The sequence below is a fragment of the Ailuropoda melanoleuca genome, chromosome 6 (genome assembly GCF_002007445.2).
Source record: "Ailuropoda melanoleuca isolate Jingjing chromosome 6, ASM200744v2, whole genome shotgun sequence".
Classification (NCBI taxonomy): Eukaryota; Metazoa; Chordata; class Mammalia; order Carnivora; family Ursidae; genus Ailuropoda; species Ailuropoda melanoleuca.
The window spans coordinates 103,071,300-103,093,944 of NC_048223.1; the positions used below are offsets into that span (position 1 = coordinate 103,071,300).

At 43.1% G+C, this 22,645-nt stretch overlaps 1 protein-coding gene and 1 pseudogene across 3 annotated transcripts in view; both read right to left on the minus strand.

The window, feature by feature from the left end:
* Nucleotides 1-449: 449 nt before the first annotated feature.
* Nucleotides 450-22,645, minus strand: part of ARMH3 (armadillo like helical domain containing 3) — a 187,836-nt gene continuing 165,640 nt past the window's right edge. For 2 of the 3 annotated variants that reach the window (XM_002913875.4, XM_034663168.1), the window contains exons 25-26: nt 4,365-4,481; nt 450-2,132 (exon numbers count right to left, since the gene is read on the minus strand). In XM_002913875.4, the coding sequence (XP_002913921.1) occupies nt 2,040-2,132; nt 4,365-4,481 (210 nt within the window). In that variant the 3' untranslated portion in view covers nt 450-2,039. Of the gene's footprint in view, nt 2,133-4,364; nt 4,482-22,645 lie in introns of those variants that run through there. The other variant, XR_004626248.1, reaches the window with a different exon arrangement.
* Nucleotides 21,690-21,784, minus strand: LOC117802838 (annotated as a pseudogene).

A 22,645-nucleotide genomic window follows, 5' to 3' on the forward strand; every position in this document is an offset into this window, starting at 1 on the left:
GCAATGCCCTGCTCCTGGCTCTCCCCTGGCTCTGGAGGGTTCTCCACAGATCTGGCATAGACACTGGGGCATGGACAGAGCATGGGCAGCCCCTTTAAGGACTGAATTCTAGATGAAGATGGGACTCCTGTTTGGAGTTCTTAGAACAGATAAATGTAAATGGGCCAAGAGATGGGCTTTTACAGTGGAGGGCAAGGAGTCCTTTGCTACTGCTTCATGCCCTTATTCATTTCATAGGAAAGGGATCCATAAGCAGCAAAGGCAAGGGAAGCTATACCTCTCTTAACCTAACTGCCTTCCACTAGGGCCAGGAGACTTAGGAGGAAAGTGAGGATAGGCAGACGGGATGAGCACCTGGGAGATTACCTTAACTGTCTTTGAGAAATGAGGTCCAAGTAACAGAGATGAAGAAAAGCAAACCAACAAAAGACACTAAAAAGACCATCCCATACAAATCAATTTTTAATAACTTCAACTTGCCACCAGCTTCCAGCTCCAGCTCCTCTGGGGTTTATCACTGTGGAGAACACTACATGCCCCAGGCTGAGCTACCCCATCTAGTGATCAGATGACCCAGCCCCTGATCTCTCAGGAATCTGCATCTGTACGTGGCAGCATGCTGGTGGATTCTCTGGAACTAGTGCCTATCTGCTCAATGGTGGAGCCACAACTCTGGTTCCCAGGGAAGGCAAGTATCCTAAAGAGATTTGAAGCTAAGTGGAATAGCAGCCAGGGAGGTCCCAGACCTGCTCTCACTGCTGGTTTCCTGCACTTCCAGAGTCTTCCTCTGCTGCTTGTTCCCTGCCAACCTGAGGGCTTTAGAAAGTGCTTTAGAAGGGGGGAAAGCTCAGAGCAGCAGCTACTTTGAAAGCAGCTGCGGGGTATGGAAAGCCTACAGTAGTCCAGGGGAGGCTGCCTAGAGGAGGAACCATGGGCCAACTTCCCAAAGGCAAGGAGACTTGCCTGTGGCTCCACCCAGAATATGGGTGGACAGAATGGTCTCTCCATGATGCTCACCTGGTCCCTTTCAGATGGAGGGCACCCTCCCCCAGCAGGTTCTCTCCCTTCCAGGCACCAGAGCACAACAGGAACAGATTCCTCCCCTGAGGAAATTCTTAGGCAGGCTGGATGTAAACAACAGCCGGGTGAGGGGGCGGAACAGTGGAGGGGAGCTCAGCAGAGGCAGGAGAGGCTCCCAGAGGAGAAGGTGACTGGGAAGGTGGGGAGGCCACTGGAAAGGGAACCAGCAAAGTAGGCACCTGAGGGCTCCAGAAAACCTGTCAATGTTTATTTCACACACACACCCTAAAGACAATTTAAACCAGACTGAAAACTAAAAGCTAAGGTTGTGACCCTATAGTGCTGACCAATCAATGGGCTGGAAGGCAGGGGAAGCTAACAGGTACTCCTGGTGCCAAGAATCAAATCCAGAAATTGGTGGCTGGACAGCAGGGCATTGGGCAGATTCTAATTTCCAGTCTCCCAGACTTAGAAAGTAGAGAAAAGGTCCTCCATTCCTACCCTACCTTGAGCTGAGCTAAGGGTCCTAATGACTGGACAGAGTGCCTGCAAGGGACACAGATTTCAAGCCCAGCTCAGCCCCAGGCCCAAAGAAAGCAGAACTGGCTCCATCTACACCCGAGAGTCTGTTTTCAGACGCCTCAGAGACCCACTGATCTTTAGGATATTGGCATCATCCTAAGACTTGCCCCAACAGCCCCTGAAAATTAGTCAGCAGCCACAATTTATAATCTCAATTGGAAATGGGAGGGGGCATCCAGGGAGCCCATGCTGGAAGTCCCCATATTCTTGAAGGCTTCTCCCTGTGCCCACCCAAACCCTCCCCAAATAAGATTATCCCTGGTTTGCCCCTCCTGGCCCCTGCTGTCCAAGCTCCACTGAAGGACGGCCTTCACCGAGAGAACTCGGTATCTGTGTTGTTCTCCAACCTTGGGGACAGCCCCTCTCCCTTCAGTCCCCCTCCAGCCCAGGAGCCTCATGGGTAAGGGCAGTCAGCAGCTGCTCAGATATGCGTGGCCTCAGGAGATAGTGGAGAACTCCTTGAGCAGGACTTCCTGGCTCAGTGTGTGGAAGGCCAGGTTTCTCCGGACGTTGGTGCTAATGGATCGAACCTGAGAAAAGGTTGGAGAAGGTAAGAGGGCACAGGCAGAGAGAAAACAGAGGAGAGAGTTGGTTACACACAACAGAGGGCAGTGCCTGAGGGACAAAGCCAAGATGCAGTGCTACGTGTTTCTCTATAGGAGATGAATCTTAACAGCTATCATTTCTGCAGGCAAATGAGCAGTTATGTGTAAGTGGGAGGAGAGAAGGGGGGCTGAGAGACAGCAACTTCAGGGGATGTGAGAAGAGCATCTGAGCATCTGAAGAGGTAAGCACAGACAGGGAAGGAGGGTGAGCTCAGGCCTTCGTCTTTGCCTTGGCCACGCAGAGGGGGACTGGTCTGGTCAGCGGTCTGATACAGGAGGAGAAAATGAGGCTAGAAAATGCATTTCTGATCTTCTCTTTCTTTGTATTTATCTACTTTTCTGGGTCAGAAAGAACACCTAGAGATGCAGCCCCTGTCTGGCATAGATGGCAGGAGTACGATCCAAGGAGGCTGATGACCAGAGCAGGTCATACAGCTTGTGAGCCCCAGGCTTGGAAGCAGGACCCAGGTTTAACTCCCAGTCTAACACTCTTTCCATACCACAAAGAAGACCCCCTGCTTTAGAGGAAAGACTGGTGCATATCCCTGCTGTGTCCCCACTGCTCCCCTCACACACTTTCTCCCCATAGACTGAGACCTTTGCAGGAAGTGTTGCCTATGTCAGTGAGGAAAGGACCTGTGGAGAAGGAGTCAGAGGGCCAAACTTCCTGCTCTACTCTGAGTGGGTTCTAGGAATCCATCGCACTCTCGAAGGAGCACTGTTCATGGGAAGTAGAAGTGAATGGTGTATGAGAGACTAAGGTGGGGGAAAAAGGAGAAAAAGCATGCATATCTACCCTGGCCCCCAAAGACCAGGGAGCTTTCCTCCTATTTCTGCTTAGCTACAGGAAATGTAAAGAAGTCATCAGACAGGAGGCAGAGGAAAGGGCAGCATAGCAACTAGCAGGCGGCTCAAGATCATTAGCTCTGAGCCGGACCAGACCCTCTTTGCTCCCTTGTGTCAGAGGTACAGATGTAAGAAGAACTGAGTCAGGTGAGGCTAGTACCAAAGGGCCAGAGACAGAGCTCCCCTAACTCTCTCCTCCACAGTCTTTTCCTCTCCAATGTCCTCTCTTTGTGAAGTCTGGGCCCCCAGTAAAACCCCCACATCAACTTAAAGACTTGCCACGCACCCCATAAAGATGCTTGACTCTGCTTTCTTTATATTCATGGCTTCCCCCTGTTCCCAACTCACTCACTTCCAGATCTTCCTCACCCTGGGGAAGTCCAAAATCTCAGGAATCTCAAGTCAGGGTCAGAGTCGGGCTGTGTTTAGCACAAGACAGATAATCTACAACCCAGCACCTTCATCACAAACTTGGCAGGGGGAAGTAAAAGCTGGACTGAGGTGCGTTCTACCCAGCTCAGCGGGAGGGCTGAGCTATGGGAAGGAGGTACAGTGTGTCCTGGTCTCAGCCTCCAGCCATAATGTTCATTTACAACCAGGTAGGTGGAGTGGCAGGACTGAGACAGGCAGGCCTAGCTTCTCCCAAGAGCAGCTCTGAGCACAGGCCAGGAGAGAGACCATCAGCAGGGAGAGCCCGGTTCTGTGGCAGGGCTGACTGGGAGATGGAGTAGGAGGCAGAGCAAATGCTCACTGGCTCCAGGTGGCCAAGGGTGGGGGCTGCAGGAAGCTGAGTGACTGGAAAGGGAGTGTGGGGGTAGGGAATGAGGACTGGGGAACTAGATTGGGAGGGCACTCAAACCAGAAGCCAGTTAGGAATTTAGGAAGAAGTGATTGCACAAGGAGGAGAAGAATCAATGACTCTCATTAAATGCTTGGAGGACAGGATAAGGAGTAATGAGCCAGAGCTGCCACTGGGAACACACGTCAAACCCCAGGCCCAGCTGGAGCTGTTCAAGGGCTGTCTCCATGGCTGCAGAAGAGATGGATGGGCAATTTCGCCTCAGAGAACCCTAACCCTCACCCTTCCCCGCCTGGCACTAGTACCCTGGGGAATATCTTCTCTCATTGCCTGGTCCTGGACTGCTTTAGAAGAGAAGTTGCACACCCAATCTCAGCAGACCCCTCAAGCCTTATTTTATCGGCCTTTGGCAAACTGTGGTTGCTCCCTAGATGCCCACCTGCACAGTATAACCCACTGGCTGGGAAAGGGCCCTGGAGACACAGGCAGAGACGGCGGTGGGGCAGACTCACCAGCTCTTTGAAGAAGGCAGCTTCCTTGTGCTGCTCCGAATAGCGCTCGTACTGGTCCAGGCCATCCTGCAGCTTCAGTGTGAGCGTGTCATAGTTGGCTCGTACTACCTCCAGCACCTGGGGGAGGTCAAGGGCCGGGCAGGACTTAGGCCATTCAAACCCTAGGTCACTTGGTCCCCAGACCCCTCCTGCTGCCTCCTGGGTTGGATTCAATCTGGAGGAAAACCTCCAGAGACTATGCTCATTACTTATCACCCAGAAAAAAGTCTGGCCACAGAGAGCAATTCCTCAGGTTTCTGGGACCTTTTTTTTTTTTTTTTTTAAAGATTTGATTTATTTATTTGACAGAGCAAGCGAGCGCACAAACAGGGGGAGCAGCAGAGACAGAGGGAGAAGCAGGCTCCCCGCTGAGCAGGGAGCCCAATGTGGGACTCGATCTCAGAACCTTGGGATCATGACCGTAGCCGAAGGCAGATGCTTAACTGACTGAGCCATGCAGGAGCCCTCTGGGACCACTTTCTAATCTCTTGTATTCCTGGCTTTTCCTGACCCATCCGCCTGGCCACCACGGCTGTTTACTCGGGATATGGTAAAAGAGCACGAGAAGAGGTGACAGAACAGCGAGTGTCTGAGCTCAGCAGCATCCTGATACCATAACTGTGTTCTCAGCCATATCCCGCAGCTTTCTTTGGCCAGGTTGTCACAGTTGCTGAGTAAGACTTTGCCAATGTCTCCTTTTTCCCTTTCTGGGAACCACATTTCTTCAGTCCCGGGATGTTCTTCAGTACCATCTGCCACTTTGTTTTCATCTCTCCATGCCAACTCAGTCTTCCCATCCATTGCCTGGATCGAAATTTTGGGCCTTCCAGCCTTGGGATGTAGGGGACACTTTCTTGACTAAGCTAGAGCAGACTGCATCTTTTGTTCTGATGAGGGGTCTCTCCCCTTTCTCATTCTATGGGGTGGGTAGATTCAGACCTCCACTAACTCCAGGAACCTTGGATCTCTGTGGTTCCAAAAGGAAGTTCTGATGTGACCTCAGTTGTTAAGACCATGAATTGGTCTTAGGACAACTTGGGGGAAATGCACTACATTAAGATAGAAGTGAGCTGGGCAGAAAGGAGAGACCAGGAGACAGAATGACTGCTCACTGTGGTAATCTGGGTGCTAGGTATTTTGTAGCTTGATCTGACTAGGGTAGGAAGTCTATGATGTCATGGAGAGCTCCCAGCTCAGTAAGGAACTTGGGAGGAATGAGTGAAGCTTAATTCTTTTTTTTTCTTTTTAAAGATTTTATTTATTTATTTGCCAGAGTGAGAGAGTGAGCATGAGCAGGGGGGAAGCAGCAGGCAGAAGGAGAAGCAGGTTCCCCTCTGAGCAAGAAGCCCAGTGCAGGACTCGATTCCAGAACCCTGGGATCATGATCTGAGCTGAAGGCAGACACTTAGCTTAACTGACTGAGCCACCCAGGCGTCCCATTGTGAGGCTTAATTCTAACAGAAGGTAGGGGTGAAGAGAATAAGCTAGAGTCAGGACTGGTCAGAGGGAGGAAGATGGCCTCCTGAGGGGCACAAAAGTACCTCTGGGCTGTTCTCACCAATTCAGTCTTGTGCCAGGACACACTTCACTTGGTAGCAAACACTTCTGCCTGCCAAGAATTTCTGAGGGGAGAGTAATGATGGAGAACACAAGGAAGGCTATGTCCTCGAGTCTGGGGGGAAGGGATAGCTAGGGCAAAGGTCTGGCCTAGGCTCCAGACTCAGTCTCCTTTCCTCCAGACACTCAGCTCCTCAAGGTCACTCTGCCTGGCTATATCCGAGAGACCCTATTATGGCCTGGCTCCTTTGCTTCTAATTCCATTTGTCAGCTCTGTCAGCAGGAGGACCAGTACTCAGCAATGGCAGTCACCCACAAAGTAATCCAGCCCTCTCATATGTGTGGGCTGTGCTTGCAGCTGAAATATCTACAGCCAAGGTCTTGGCCCAGAAGTGAATGTCTTAAACCCTGAAAAAAGCAAAATTCCTCCAAGATGGAACCGGACCCTAGGAACCAGCCAGAACAGAATAATACATGCTTTCCCTAACCCTGAACTCAGGGCAGCCTCAGCAATGCTTATGACCCAGCATTCTGGCTCAGCCATCCCTAAGGGATATCAGGTTAAGACAAATCCCATGCTAAAGCCAATTCTGAGAAGAAGGTGCAGCATGTCAAGAGATGCTGCATCTGGAGAGCCTCAGGCCTCAGGCCATGCTGCCCTGATCACCTGGGCTTTCTCCTCTTGCCACGGCCAAGTGGAAGGTCTAAGATCTCACTCAGAACAGGGACTTTTCATTTCCCAACAAATCTGGTTTTTGCCAGAAGAATTAGTTCAGTTTCTTTAAGGGAGGTGAAAGCAAAGAAGGTCCTTGAACTATCAGTTCCTTGGAAGGAAACCCGAGGCCTGGCTGGACTTAGTGCATGACCTCAGCTCTCCTCTTATCCAGGTCGTACTTCCTTTCTTCTTTTTTTACCCACGGGTAAGCTGCCTTCAGTCCACTCTGCCTCTTCCATCTCCCACCCTATTCACCTCTCTTAGATTCCCAGGAGAAGAAGACATTTTTTTTTTTTAAGATTTTATTTATTTATTTTACAGAGACAGCGAGAGAGAGAACACAAGCAAGGGGACTCTGAGAGGGAGAAGTAGGCTCCCTGCTGAGCAGGGAGCCCAGTGCGGGGCTTGACACCAGGACCCTGGGATCATGACCTGAGCCGAAGGCAGACGCCTAATGGCTGAGCCACCCAGGTGCCCCAGAAGTAGATATTCTAAGTTCAGGTCTGGGCCCTAGCCCACTTGGGACTCTGGAGCACTAGGGCTACTTTCCTATTCTAGGACTTTGCTTTCTGTACCTTCAGACTTTAGGAACATATCCCATTTGGGCTTCACATTCCACACTGGCCTGGGACGTGGCAAAGGACAGTACTCAGGCAGAAGGCAATCTCTCAGGGTGCTTGTACCTTAGGTTTTACCACAATTTGTAACCCCAGTCTCTGGCTTTCTGGCCATTCCAAAGGTCCTTCCCCAATCCATCAGGGAACACTCTATTTCCCAAGTGCAAGCCCACCTTCTGTCATCAGGTTGTTGGGCTTGTGGGCTTCCTAGAACCAAGCCCACCACCTCAGCTCAAGGCAGTTCAAAAAGCAGAAAACATTAACAAGCCACAGGCTCTCTAAGGAGTCCTTACACGCCCACATATGGCCCTCAGTAGACAGACGCCTGGGTCCTGGCAAGGGGCGTAAGAGAAAAAGAACTTAACTGGGAATCCCACTCTTACCATGGATCTCAGACAATTTACCTAACCTCTTTGAGCCTCAGCCTGTCTCTCTCTATAAAATGGATTTTTTTTTTAGATTTTTATTTATTTATTTGAGAGAGAGAGCGCATGCATGCAAGAGAGGGAGAGAGAGAGCATAAGTGGGGTGAGGGGCAGAGGGAGAAGCAGGCTCCCCGCTAAGCAGGAAGCCCAATACAGGACTTGATCCTGGGACTCCAGGATTGTGACCTGAGCCAAAGGCAGGTGCTCAACCGACTGAGCCACTCAGGCATCCCTATAAAATGGAATTTGAACTCACCTTCCTAAAAGAACATGGAATAAACTTTTTTTTTTAAAGATTTTATTTATTCGACAGAGAGAGAGACAGCCAGCGAGAGAGGGAACACAAGCAGGGGGAGTGGGAGAGGAAGAAGCAGGCTCCCAGGGGAGGAGCCTGATATGGGGCTCAATCCCACAACGCCGGGATCACGCCCTGAGCTGAAGGCAGACGCTTAACTGCTGTGCCACCCAGGCGCCCCCGAATAAACATTTTGATTCCACATATAACTGATAAAAACATTATCATCCCAGTGGCTACACAGCTACCTGGACAGCTCCTGGGACTCAAGAGGAACGGTTTTCACAGCCCAGGAAGTACTTACCGATTTCAAACTAACCCAAAGAACCTATGTGTATAAATAATTCTTCACCACAAAGGAACATCTTCTGGATTTAAGTGGAAGATACAAATGGCCTCAGTTTCAAAGATCATATGCCCTCTTCTCTGCCTTGAAACATTCTGCCTCAGGTGAAGGAAGAACAAACGAGGAGTGGGGTAGGGACCTAAACCCCTCCCCTGAGGTCTCTGGAGGAGAAGGGCCTGACATAGGCTTTAAGGTCAGAGAGATGAATTTTGGTCCCATATCAATGACTAGTGAGCTGTAAACTTATACATATTACTTAATCTCTTTGAGACTCAGTTTTCTTTTTTTTTTTTTCTTTTTTTTTTTTTTTTAAAGATTTTATTTATTCATTTGAGAGACAGAGACAGCCAGCGAGAGAGGGAACACAAGCAGGGGGAGTGGGAGAGGAAGAAGCAGGCTCACAGCAGAGGAGCCCGACGTGGGGCTCGATCCCATAACACCAAGATCACGCCCTGAGCCGAAGGCAGACGCCTAACCGCTGTGCCACCCAGGCGCCCCGAGACTCAGTTTTCTAATCTATAAAATGGGGATAACACTACCCATACTATAACCTTATAAAGCTGATATAAGGATGATATGAGATGACTGTTCAATGTCTAACACATAAAGAATAGTCAATAAATGGTTACTAATTTTACAATGAAAAGTTCTTTCTGGTGACAATAGACATTTGGTAGTTTTTATCCCCAGATAATTCTAACCATAAGCCAGGAGATAGGGCCTTGCACATCTTCATTCAGATTCTGGTAAAGAAGAAATCTAATTTCTCTATTCAATATGAAAGCAGGCTTCCATAATGACCCCACTATCCTTAGTGTAACTGGCAATGCATTAGCCAGAAGTCAAAGAACATCTAGTACCTACTGCTTAACAATCCTGATGTTATCCAAGAGGATATAGGTTAAAGAAAAACTGAGCAGAGATGCCCAGAGAGGCCAGTTTTGCATAATACAGGTTGTGAAGCTCCTGGCTGTATCAGGATCAGGAAGGAGAGAGACCCCAGTGCACAAAGTGAGATTTTATATATATTATATATTATATATACATATTATATATATATATATATATATATATTTTAAAGCTCAATATTATTGAAGAGATTTCAGACACACACACCTTTCCCCAAGCACATATGATAGGCATTCCCCACAGACTATTCAGTAGCCTGTGCCCCATTTTTTTTAAAGTTTTTTTAGCACAGCCTTTGAAATGGGAAGTAACTTCTAGCCTAAAGATAGCAGCAAAGGAGAATCACCAATGGAAAAGTTCCTGGCAAATGGCTATACAATCTTGATGTTAGAGGTCTATGCCTTGTGTGTGAAAAATTGTTTAGTCTCAAATCTCTGATGGACTGAATTCCAAGAATGAGAATTTGCAGACATCTAAGTAATAGGATGTGACCTGACAGCAAACTTGTGTTCATTACCTTCTCAATCTGAACTGACATCTACAGTATAAACTATTTGGGGAGAGTATTTAAGACTGCCAGCCACCCACTTTCAGCCAGGGCAACATGTATGGCTTTCCCTAGAAGCCACGCTGCCAAATGAGGATGAAACCACAAGGTGACAATAGAGACACTTAGTGAGACTTCTTATAGAATAGGAAATAAACATGGAACCTATCAAGACTGCAGTGGGATGTAATAGAAAGAAGCTATAGAGTTAGAGAAACCTGGGTTCATATCTTGGCATCATCATTTAGTACTTATATGGCCTTGAGCTATCTAAGCTTTAGTTTCTTTATCGGTATAACAGTCATCATCACACCACTTTTTATAATATTATGAAGATTAGAGATAATATATGAAATAAATATAAAATATAAATCATTAAGATCTAGCCAACAGAAGGTGCCAATGAATGAAGGCTACTGAGATTGAAACAAAAAAAGAAATGGAAATAGGAAATACTTGATCCATTCGAATAAGATGAATGAGGTGGTGAAATGGTGGCCAGGAAGGTCTGGAGCTCTCACTAAAAGGAGAACGATATGGAAGGCAACCATGCCTCTTTTTGCCAAAGTGTTACGATGGGGACAGAACCATAGAAATAATAGTTCTGGAAGGAACCTTTGAAATCACCTGCCTAATCCATGGCCCTCATTTCACAGATGAAGAACGGATGTCCAGAAAGATTGTAAATACCCAAACACAAAGCTGGAATTAGACAAGAGAGTCTTCTGAATCCCAATCCACTGCTCTTTCTGTATTGGCAAGCTAATTTAAACTGGGGCACATTCTTTAGTTTACAGGCTAAGCTTAATTTTTCAGAGAACAAACATTCAAGGAATTCAAACTCACTAAGGAGTGGGGAAGCATGACCTGTGGAGAGCTGGAAAGGTAACCTGGTGAAAGCCTGGTTTGATGCTTTAAGTTTTCATTGCTACCAGGTCCCTCAGGGCTTCAGGGCTTGTCAATTTCCACCAACAGCAGCTGAAGATCCTGCTCAGCCCTGCTGCAGTTGGTTGTCAACTACCACCAAAACTGTAGAGACCACGCCAAACTCATTATCAGCAAAATCTAGTTTGGGCTGCTATTTTATTCTTATTTTTATTGTAGAAAGAGAGAGAGAACACAAGAATGAGGGGCAGAGGGAGAAGGAGAGAGAATCTCAAGCAGACTCTACACTGAGCATGAAGCCCACAGACTGCACAGAGTGCGGAGCCCACACAGGGCTCGTTCTCACAACCCTGACATCATGACCTGAGCTGAAACCAAGAGTTGGACACTCAACCAACTGAGCCACCCAGGTGCCCCGGGGTTGCTATTTTAATTATTTGTTACTCATTTAGAAGCTTGAAATACAAAGGTCTTTAATCTTCCATGGGCTTCTTTGGCTGCAGCCGTCAGGTGGTCTCCAGGCTTGGGACTCAGGGTGTTAAAAATATTCAGTGAGGGGCACCTGAGTGGCTCAGTCGGTTAAGCATCTGCCTTTGGCTCAGGTCATGATCCCAACATTCTGGGATCGAGTCCCGAATCGGTTCCCTGCTCAGCGGGGAGGCTGCTTCTCCCTCCACTCCCTCCTTCTACAATGTGACCCCTCCCTTTTTTAAAAGTAAACTCTCCAACATGGGGCTCAAACTCATGACCCCGAGATCAAGAGTCTCAGGCTCCACCAGCCAAGCCAGCCAGGGGCCCCAAAATACATTCTACAATGAATGCTCATACCTCAAGGCCAATTTTCCATTCTCTGAAAGAGAATGTAACCACTCCCTTCCCACTTCCATGCCCTTCTGCTTTGACCCTGCCAAACCCCTAATCCTAGAAAAATTAATCTCTGGATGATTTGAAACAGATATAGTAATTATAAGGAGGAAAGATGATAAAGGCTGTTTAGAGGATTTTCATGATAATCGCCATCTTATCTCTCCCACTGGATTCTGGCCATTTGCTCTTCTATTTCAGGTGTTTATTCGCTAATAGAGAATATGGTTTTTTTTTTTGCTCCATTTTTTTCCCCATAAGGTAGGAAAAGACAGCTTGAGAGATCAAGCTCTCAAATCACAAACAAGAGCATCATCAGGTGTAACACTGCATATTGCCTTTTCTTCTCTCTCTCAGGGTTTGAGAAAGCTGACCAGGTACTGCTTATTCTACGAGCTGATGACAGAGAAATAATGAAAGAATTTGGTCCATGGCAAGCTGTTGGGAAATGAAATTCATTCCTTGCAATGGTTCCACCTTTGGGACAAAGCTATTCTTGTGCCCAGAGAACCAAGAAGATTGGACTAAAAGGGTTTGCTCTCCATGCCACCTGTCTAAACTGTTCATTGCTCTAGCATCAAGTCCTATCTCTAAAGAAATAGTGCTGGGCAGAGCAGGCCTTCCACAACAGTCAGTGGTAAAGGGACTGCTGGGGGGAGAGGAGTGGCCAAGTAGCTGCAGGCAGTTTTTATGGTGAATGCAGACTGAGATCTCCCTCTCGTTGTCCCGGGAAGAACGCACGTTAAGTCAGCCAGGAAGTCTGCAAAGTTTTTCCTTCTAGTACCCAGTAAACTTCCTCAAACTCAAAGGAAGATACCCTTTCCTCTAAAAATGAGAATGACCTATTCAAGGCATTGCCTAGCTCCTTTCTCTGAATCTGTTATAGGGCTGAAATGCTCTGTAAATTTTGGCAAGAGACTGAAGATAAATTTGAAGTCTGATCCTTCATTTTTCTCTGAAAGGACCTAATCTATGTAGCCACTCATCTGTCCTCTAATTTCCCTAAACCAGACCTTCCCCAGAACTGGTGATGTGTCTCCCAATGAGGAACAACCCTCTCTCCTCCCAGAAGCAATAAAGGTCCCTAACCTTGCGATTTCACCAGTGCAAGGACAGCCTCTCAGTGGCCTCTCACAGTTAAGCGGTGCTCTGCTCAGGTACTGGACTGCATTCAGATGATAAAGAAGCAAAAAGACAATTCTTCCTCCTCCATAACCCACATTTATTCTTCTAAATTCAGAATTAGCTAGACAAGAAGCACTGCAAAGATGTTCTCCAAGTAAAGACCGTGATGGGTCACTACTGGGTCTAGTTGTACTTGGGCCCTGAAAAAGAGTTTCAACCAACATCCACTAATTTTCAAAATAACATAGTTAGGAGTATGGCTGTATTTCACTCTCATGTGGAATTTAAGAAACACAACAAAAAACAAATTAAGGAAAAAAGAGAGACAAACCAAAAAACTGACTCCTAACTAGAGAGAACAAACTGGTGGTTGCCTGCGGGGAGGTGGGTGGGGGATGGGTGAAACAGGAGAAGGGGATTCAGAGGACACTTACCTGGGGCGCCTGCGTGGCTCAGTTGGTTAAGCAACTGCGTGGCTCAGTTGGTTAAGCAACTGCCTTCCCCTCAGGTCATGATCCTGGAGTCCCAGGATTGCATCCCGCATCCTGCTTCCTGCTCCCTGCTCAGCAGGGAGTCTGCTGCTCCCTCTGACCCTCCCCCCCCCATGCTCTCTCGCTCTCATTCTCTCTCAAATAAATTTTAAAAATCTGAAAAAAAAAAAAAAAGAGGACACTTATCTTGATGAGCACTGAGTAATGTATGGAATTGTTGAATCACTATGTGCACACCTGAAACTAAAATAACACTATATGTTAATTACACTAGAATTAAAAAAAAAAAAGTATGGCTCTAGAGTCAGGCTGCCTGAACTCGTCCTAGCTCCACCACTTACTAGTAGGTTAGCCTGGCTGGTAAGCCTCAGTTTCCTCATCTGTAAAATAGGGATTATAATAATGTTCTTCAGAGAGAAGTAGTTGTGAGGATTAGATAAGGCAATAGATATAAAGTGCCAATCATACTACCTGACACACACAAAGAGTGCTTTACATTATGATTCTCTTTCATTTTAATATAACTCCATGAATAACTGCTTTTTGTTCTTTTTTTTATTGAAATTCAATTAACATACAGTGTATTTTTTTTTTTTAAGATTTTATTTATTTATTCGACAGAGATAGAGACAGCCAGCGAGAAACAGAACATAAGCAGGGGGAGTGGGAGAGGAAGAGGCAGGCTCATAGCAGAGGAGCCCGATGTGGGGCTCGATCCCACAACGCCGGGATCACGCCCTGAGCCGAAGGCAGAAGCCCAACCGCTGTGCCACCCAGGTGCCCCTACAGTGTATTTTTTTTAAACAATCTTTCACACCTTTTTTTTTTTTTTAAGATTTTATTTTGAGAGAGAGAGAGTACAGCAGAGGGAGAAGCATGCTCTCCGCAGGGAGCATGACATGGGGGCTCAATCCCAGGACCCTGGGATCATGGCCCAAGCTGAAGGGAGACATTCAATTGTTCAACCGTCTGAGCCACCTAGAAGCCCCATGATATATAGTGTATTATTAGAAATAACTGCTTTTTAGAACCTGAAATTCCAAGCCTTGCCATAAATGAGCAAACTCTCCCCTCCCCCACTTTCTAGAAGAGATGTGTCTTCCATAGGCTTCCCAAAGAGGGATTTCCTGCAGAGCAAAGAATGTATGTAGACAGGCAGAGGGGCAGGTCCTCTCCTGAAAAAACAAACGTGCTACTACCACCGATTTCCTTGCTGAAACTGTGTCACAGCTAGATTGCCAGCCCCCTGAAGGAAGAGACCCAGTGTTACATTATAGATTTTCCACAATGCCTAACAGAGTCCTAAGAAACAGTAAACATTCAACATGCTTGTGGACTAATTTAGTAACACTCAGGCCCAACCAAAAAGGAAAGGAATTTCTCATCAAGGTCACACAATAAGATTAGAGTTAAGCCATCACAGTACACCCAGCATTCTTCTCAGCATTCTGATAGGCTTCTAAAGCCCTCAGAGCCAAGTGCTGCCTTTAAGGAGCTAACAAGCAAAATGGGGACTCAAGATAAACCGCCTTGAAGGTCATACCCACAGATATAAGCACTTACAGGGTGGAGCCAGCAGCGTTTAGTGTGGTTTGGAATCAGCTGCAAAACTGACCAATGAATGAGTGGCCTCATGGAAAGACTGTCACACCTTTTAAAATAGGGAAAATTAACGAATCCAAGATCTCTTCTATTTTCTCCACCACCTCTTCCACTTTACACTACTGTGTCAGTTACTTCTGAGTGCAAAATTTTCCACCAGTGTAGTAAGGCCCCTGAGATGGCAGCCGCCAGGAGGGCCATTAGTTCTGACAGGTTCGTGACTCTGGCACTGACAGCTTAGGCTCGTCAGGTCCTGTCACCTGAGGGGCAGACTGCTTAGGCTCAGCCCTGATGCTGAAAAGATAAGTCCTGCACGAAAGATGAGCAAAAGGATAAAAAGGTGGGAAAGAATATTACTTTACTTCCCAAACACACAATCTATTGCTTCAATTTCTCAGAAATCAGGCTTGACCCATTCTAAAATGTCCTTTTGAGGTGTGTTCAATTTAGCAATGAATTTCAACTGCACAAGTTCTGCTCCACTGTGCAGGGTATTCATTAGATAACTGTCCAAAACAATCTAAGCACATACACACGGTGTTCTTTGAGTAGCCAGGTTCGAAGTCTTGCTGAGCTATTTTTAGCACTTTGTTGCATACTGTAACTAACAGATTTGCATCTCAGAAGATGAGGTTCAGGAGCTCCAAGGCTAACTAGTACCCAGAGAAGGCTGTTTACTTCCTTCAGATTCAGTCTGCTTAAGTTTCTCTTAAACAGGGCAAAACCTGTCCATCCAGACATGGCCTAAAAGGGACATAGTGATCAAGTACACAGTTAAAAGGACAAAATGTCAGCTATGCAAGAGCTTCACGTTTCAATTCTCCTTCTTGTTTTGAGAGATTTGAGGGTGAGCCTGTGTAAAGGATCAATGTAAGGCTGGGACCCGGACCCAAGAACAGAAAGGGAAAATGGGGAAACGGAAGAGACATCTTTTAGTGGATTATCTTAAAAGAATATTAAAATGCTCACTATATATATTGTTTCCAATATCCATTCAGGACTCTACCTTCTACTGACTGAAAGAGGAAGAAAGAGAAATGAAGTAAAATGGGACAATATATGTGAATAGTTAATACAAAGGAAGGTTCTCTGAAAAGTGAGTGAAATTTAAAAAATTCAGCTGAGTAACTCCAAGTATACTGTAATATTTTTAAGTAGTTTACGACTTCCACTTCAGTCATGATGGAGTAGGTGAGAACTGTGAAAGACACAACCCTCTGGATAATAGGGAGTGGAAAATAGGGATACTAGGATAGACACTGGATAATAGGGAGTTCAGGATAGGTATGCCGAGAGAAAGAAAACATAAGGTGAGCATAAGGTCTTGCTGGGCTAAGGAGATACACTGGACTTTGGGGAGACAGAGGTGGCTAGAACTTGTAAGGCAGATCACCAGAGATTTGCATAGTATTCCCACTGAATCTGTTGCTGATAATAAGGATTGCATGTGTAGGGTAAAAACTCAACGAGATCTCCCCACAAAAGAGAATCTTGTAAGCTCATACAGGACTGAGAGGTGTTTGAATTTTGACCAACCAGAATGAGAAGTACCTGTGGAATACCTACGGCATTCCTAAGAGACCCCATAACGGTCACACCTTAGTAGTGGAACTAAACTAGCCCTAGAGTAAAGGCTACTCTAAACCTACCCAAAGATTAAAAAGAAGTTTCATGGATGAATTTGGTCAAAAGGCACAAACTTCCAGTTATAAAATAAATAAGTACTGATGATGTACAATATATTGGCTATAATTGACACGGCTGTATGGTATGTCTGAAAGTTGTTAAGAATGAGTCCTAAGAGCTCTCATCACAAGGAAAAAAAAGTTTTTGCCCTCTCTTTGGTATCTATATGAGATGGATGTTGATTAAACTTATTGTGGTCATCATTTCATAATATATGTAAGTCATGTCATTGTGCTGTACACCTTAAACTTGTAAGTGGTGTATGTCAATCATACCCCAATAAAACTGGAAAAAAAATCACAACAACAACAAAAAAGGAAGTTTCAAATGGACCACACTATTCCAGAAAGAATTTACCTGCATTCCTGAACAAAGTCCAACACTATTTAATAAAGACAACAAAATCTAGCACTCAACTACATAACATTCACAATGCCTAGTTTCCAATAAAAAAATTACCAGACATGTAAAAAACAGGAAAATGTGACTCATAACCAAAAGGAAAAATAGTCAAAAGAAAGAGACCCAGAAATGAGATACTGGAATTATAAGCAAGAACATTTAGAGAGCTATTATAGGGGAGCCTGGATGGCTCAGACTCTTGATTTCAGTGCAGGTCATGATCAGGTCCTGATATTAAGTCCCATGTCAGGCTCAGTGCTCAGCACAGAGTCTGCTTGTTCCTCTCCTTCCCCTCTGCCTCTCCTCCTGCTCCCTTGTGCACGTGTACACTCTCTCTCTCTAAAAGAAATAAAATCTTAAAAAAAAATTCTCTCCCTCTCCCTCTGGCCCCCCAAAATAAAATTTGTTCAAGTATTTAAAAACATCAATGAACATAATAAAGAACAAAATGGAAGATATAAAGCTCAACATAATAAAATTGCTGAGAATTAGTGTTAGAGAATATAAAAAGCAGCCAGAGGGGGAAGAATATATTGTATAGAGAGGAAAAAAGAGAAGAATTCACAATTCTTGTCAGAAACTACAGAAACCAGAAAACAACAAAATACTATCTATGCCCCCCCCACCCCGCCATTTACTGTTAACTTAGAATTCTATATCCAGCAAATACATCCTTCAGAAATGAGGGTGAAATACAGATCTTTTCAAACAATCTGAGAGAATATGTTGCCAAAAGTACAGCACTACAAGAGATGTTAGAAGAAGTCCTTCTGGCAGAAGGAAAATTACATTATCTGGATCTATAAATAGGAATGAAGAACACTGGAAATGGTAAATACATGGATAAATATACTTTTACATAAATTATAAAAATGAATTAAAAGACAATTGACTCTTTAAAGCAAAAAATAATAGCAATGTGGGAATTCCCATGTCTGTGTGCATTCTCCCATGTACTTATGTACACTATTAAATTTGGTTTTCTCTTGTTTAAGAAATAATAGTAATAACAGCAACGTATTTAAAAAACCTGGAAGAAAATTTATAAAACCTAGAAGAAAAATGTATGACAATACCAGTACAAAGGACAGGAGGGAGCAATACAAATAAATGATTGCAAGGTTATTACATGTTACATGAAGTCATATAACATTATTTTGAAGGTACATTGCGATAAGTTAAAGAGCAACCACTAAAAATAGAACAAAGAGGTACAGCTAAAAAGTCAACAGTGGACATAAAATATAAAAGACAGGCAGTCAATACAAAAGAAGGCAGAAAAGAAAAAAATGAATAAAGAACAGGTGGGAGAAAAGGGGGAAAAAAAGGCAAGATGGCAGATTTTAACTCAGCCATATTGATAAATAAATTAAATGTAACACTTGAATCAAAAGACAGAGACTGTCAGACTGGACATAAAATTAAGATCCAACTATGGATTGTCTAAACGAAATTCACCTAAAATATAAAGACACAGGTTGAAAGTAAAAAGATGGAGAAAGATATGCTTCTGGAGACACCAATTAAAGAAAGTAGAATTGCTATAATAATATCTGACAAAGGAGACTTCAAAACAAGGAATATTACCAGGAGTAAAAAGTGAAATTTCTATAATGATAAAAGGGTCAGTTCATTACAAAGACAATTTTAATGTATATGTGTACCTAATAAGAGAGCTTCAAAATTCTGGATGAAGCAAAACTGACAGAAATGAAGGAAGAAATTAAAAAGTCTACTATTACAGTTGTAAGTTTCAATACTCCTCATAACTGATAAAACAATTAGACAGAAAGTCAGTGAAGACAGAAGTTTTTTTTTTCTTTTCGAAAACAGAAGATTTAAACATTACTAACCAAATAGACGTAAAGGCATTTATAGAAAATAGAAAACTCTATTCAACAGGAGAGTACATATTCTTTTTTTTTTTTTTTAAGATTTTATTTATTTATTTGACAGAGAGAGAGAAAGAGTACAAGCAAGGGGAGCAGCAGGGGGAGAGGGAGAAGCAGGCTCCCACGGGGCTCAATCTCATGACCCTGGGATCATGACCTGAGCCAAAGGCAGAGCCAAAGGCAGACGCTTAACTGACTGAGCCACCCAGGTGCCCTTTAAAGAGAGAACATGTCCTTTTAAAATGCACACAGAACATTCAACAAGACAGAACACATGCTAGACCATAAAACAAATCTCAATAAATTTAAAAGGAATGAAATCAATCACACGGAGTATATTTTCTATCTACCAGGGAAAAAATAATAAATAACAGGAATTTATCTGAAAAATCCCCCAGAATGGAAATGAAACAGCACAGTTCTTTATATCACTAAAGAAATGAGAAAATACTGTGAAGTGAATGAAAATGAAAACACAGCATACCAAAATCTATGGGATGTTGCTAACACAGGGGAAATTTATACCACTAAATTTTTATATTAGAAAATAAGAATTAAAATCAACAATCTAAGTTTCTACCTTAAGAAATTAGAAAAAGAAGAGGTGACTGGGGGGCTCAGTTGTTTAAGCATCTGCCTTCTGCTCAGGTCACGATCTCAGGGTCCTTGGATGGAGCCCCATGTCAGGCTCCCTGCTCAGTGGGGAGTCTGCTTCTCCTTCTCCCTCTGTGTTCACATATGCTCTCTCTCTCTCAAGTAAATAAATAAAATCTTTTTAAAAAATTAGAAAAAGAAGAGCAAACAGAAGGAAATAACAAAGATAGTCATATAAATCAATAAAATAGATAACACAAAAATAACAGAAAATGAATAAAACTAAAACTAACTCTTGGGAAAGATTACTAAAATTGATAAAACCTGTAGCCAGACTGAACAGGAACAAGAAAGGAAACACACACATTACTCATCATAAATGATAAATCCTATAGGCATTTAAAGATTTTATTTATTTGTTTGTCTGTTTAGAGGGGGGGGGTTGAGGGAGAGGGAGAGAGCAAAGAGCAGGTCCCAGGGCTCAGTCTCACAACCCTGAGATCATGAACTGAGCCCAAATAAAGAGCTGGACACAAATGACTGAACCACCCAGGCACCCCAAATCCTATAGGCATTTAAAGGAAAAAAGGATATAGGATATATATGAACTTATGCCAATAAATTTAACAACCCATATTAATGAATAACTTCCTTCAAGAAACAAATGACTAAAACCGGCTCAAGAACAAGTAGAAAACCTTACTATTCCTAAATTTATTAAAGCAATTGAATTAATAATTAAAATGCTTCCCACAGAAGTATACTGATATATGTAATTTACCTTAAAACACATAAAAAAATAAATGGATTGATGGAGATTCATCTTCTGGATCAGATATGTGATAAAATATAACAAAGTGTAAATGACAGAATCTAGGTGATGGTTACAATACAATTCACTGTGTAATTTTTCATCTTTACTGTATGTTTGAAATTTTCTTTCTTTCTTTCTTTTGTTTTTCTTTCTTTTTTAGAGAGTGAGAGTGTGAGTGGGGTGGGGGGGCAGAGGGAGAGACAGAATCCCAAGCAGGCCCCATCCTCAGTGCAGAGCCCCACATGGGGCTCAAACCCACAACCCTGAGATCATGACCCCAGCTTAAATGAAGAGTTGGATGCCCAACCAACTGAGCCATCCAGGCACCCAAGAAATTTCTCATAATAAATGTTGGGTAAAAAATTCTTCCCACAAAGAAAACTCTAGACCCAGATGTTCTCACTGGTTAATTCTATTAATCATTAAGCAAGAAATAATACCAATCCTACACAAACTTTTTTTTTTCCTACACAAACTCTTATAAAAATGGAGGAAGGAATACCGTACAACTTATTTTATAGGGCAACATTACTCTAGTATCAAAACCAAAGACATTGCAAGGAAATTATGGAACTGACATCCCTCATAAACATCGACACAAAAATAGTCAACAAAATACTAGCAATTCAAATTCTGTAATGTATAAAACAAATACTGTATCATGATCAAGAGGGGTTTATCTCAGGAATATAAGGTTAAGTTAGTATTAAAAATTAATCACCATAACTCTAAATCAGAATAAGAAGAAAAATCCAGGGGCATCTGGCTAGCTCAGGGAGTAGAGCATGCAGAAAAAGCACTGACAAATTCGACAATCATTCATGAAAAAAATTCTCAGCAAACTTAGAATGGAAGAAAACTTCCTCAACTTAATAAAGAGAATCTATGAAAACTGACAGCTAACCTATTACTTAATGATGAAAGACCAAATGCTTTCTCTTGAAAATCTGAAAGAGATGTCTACTCTTACCACTACAATATTTCACTGGAGGACCTAGACAGTGCAATAAGGAAAGAAGAAGAAATTAAAGACATATAGATTTGAAAGAAGTAAAACTGAAATTATCGGTATACAACATGATTATGGGCACAGAAAACTCTAAGGACTGTAAAAAAAAGAATTAATAAATGAGTTTATCAAAGCTTCAGGAAAAAAGGTCAATATAAAACTATTCTATGTCTATACATAACAAAAATATTAGAAATAAAAAATACCATTATGTAACATAAAAATGAAATAATTGGGGAAAGACTGAACAAAATAGTTGCAAATAATATGCTAAAAAACTACAAAACACTGATGAGAAAATTTAAAAGATTTAAATAAATGGACTTATATAAAGTTCATGGATTTGAAAACAATATTATTAAAGTGTCGATTCTCCCCCAAGTTCATCTAGAGTTAATGCAATTTTAACCAAAATCTTAGCAGACTTCTTTGTAGAAATGGACAAACTAATTTCACTCTTTATATGGGAATGCGAAGGACCCTAGAATGTTCAAAACACTTTTTTTCTAGTAAAAATATGGAACACTTCATGAATTTGCATGTTATCCTTGCACATGCTAATATTCTCTAGATCATTCCAATTTCAGCTAATATTCTCTAGATCATTCCAATTTTAGCATATGTGCTGCCAAAGTAAGCACAAAACAATTTTTAAAAAGAACAAAATTAGAGGACTAATATTACCTGCAATAATTTAGACAGTGTAGGGCATAAATTAAGACAAACAGACCAAAGGAAGAGAATCCACATACATATATGGTCAGTTGATTTTTTATAAATGTGCCAAGGCACTTCATTAGGAGCAAGATTAATCTTTTCGACAACAATGAAACAACTGGATATTTGGGGTAGAGGGCGGTGGAGGGTGGAACGAACACTTACTCTTACCACACACCATACAAAAAGAAAATTAATGTAAAATAATTTAAATAAATGTAATTAATAAAAGGGGGGGCACCTGGCTGGCTCAGTCACAGGGTTTGTGACTCTTGATCTCAGGTCTTGAGTTCGAGCCCCACAATGGACATAGAGATTACTTTAAAAAAAAATTAATGTGAAATGGATCATAGAACTAAATGTGAAAGCTAAAACTATAAAACCTACAAAAGAAGGGCACCTGGGTGGCTCAGTTGGTTAAGCGGTTAAGCATTTGCCTTCAGCTGAGGTCATGATCCCAGGGTCCTGGGATCCTGGATCAGGCCCCAAAGAGCGCTCCATTCTCAGCAGGGAGCCTGCTTCTGCCCTTCCCCTGTCTCTGTCTCTGTCTTAAATAAATAAATAAAATCTTAAAAAAAAAAAAAACCTTACAAGAAAAAATTCAGGTGAAAAATTTCACAACTAGAAGTATGCAACAGTTTACTAAATAAAACACAAAAGCAAAAATCATCACAAAAAGATTAATAAATTCATCTTCATGAATATTAAATTAAAATTGGTCTTCACTAAAATGTCTGGACTTTGAAAAAT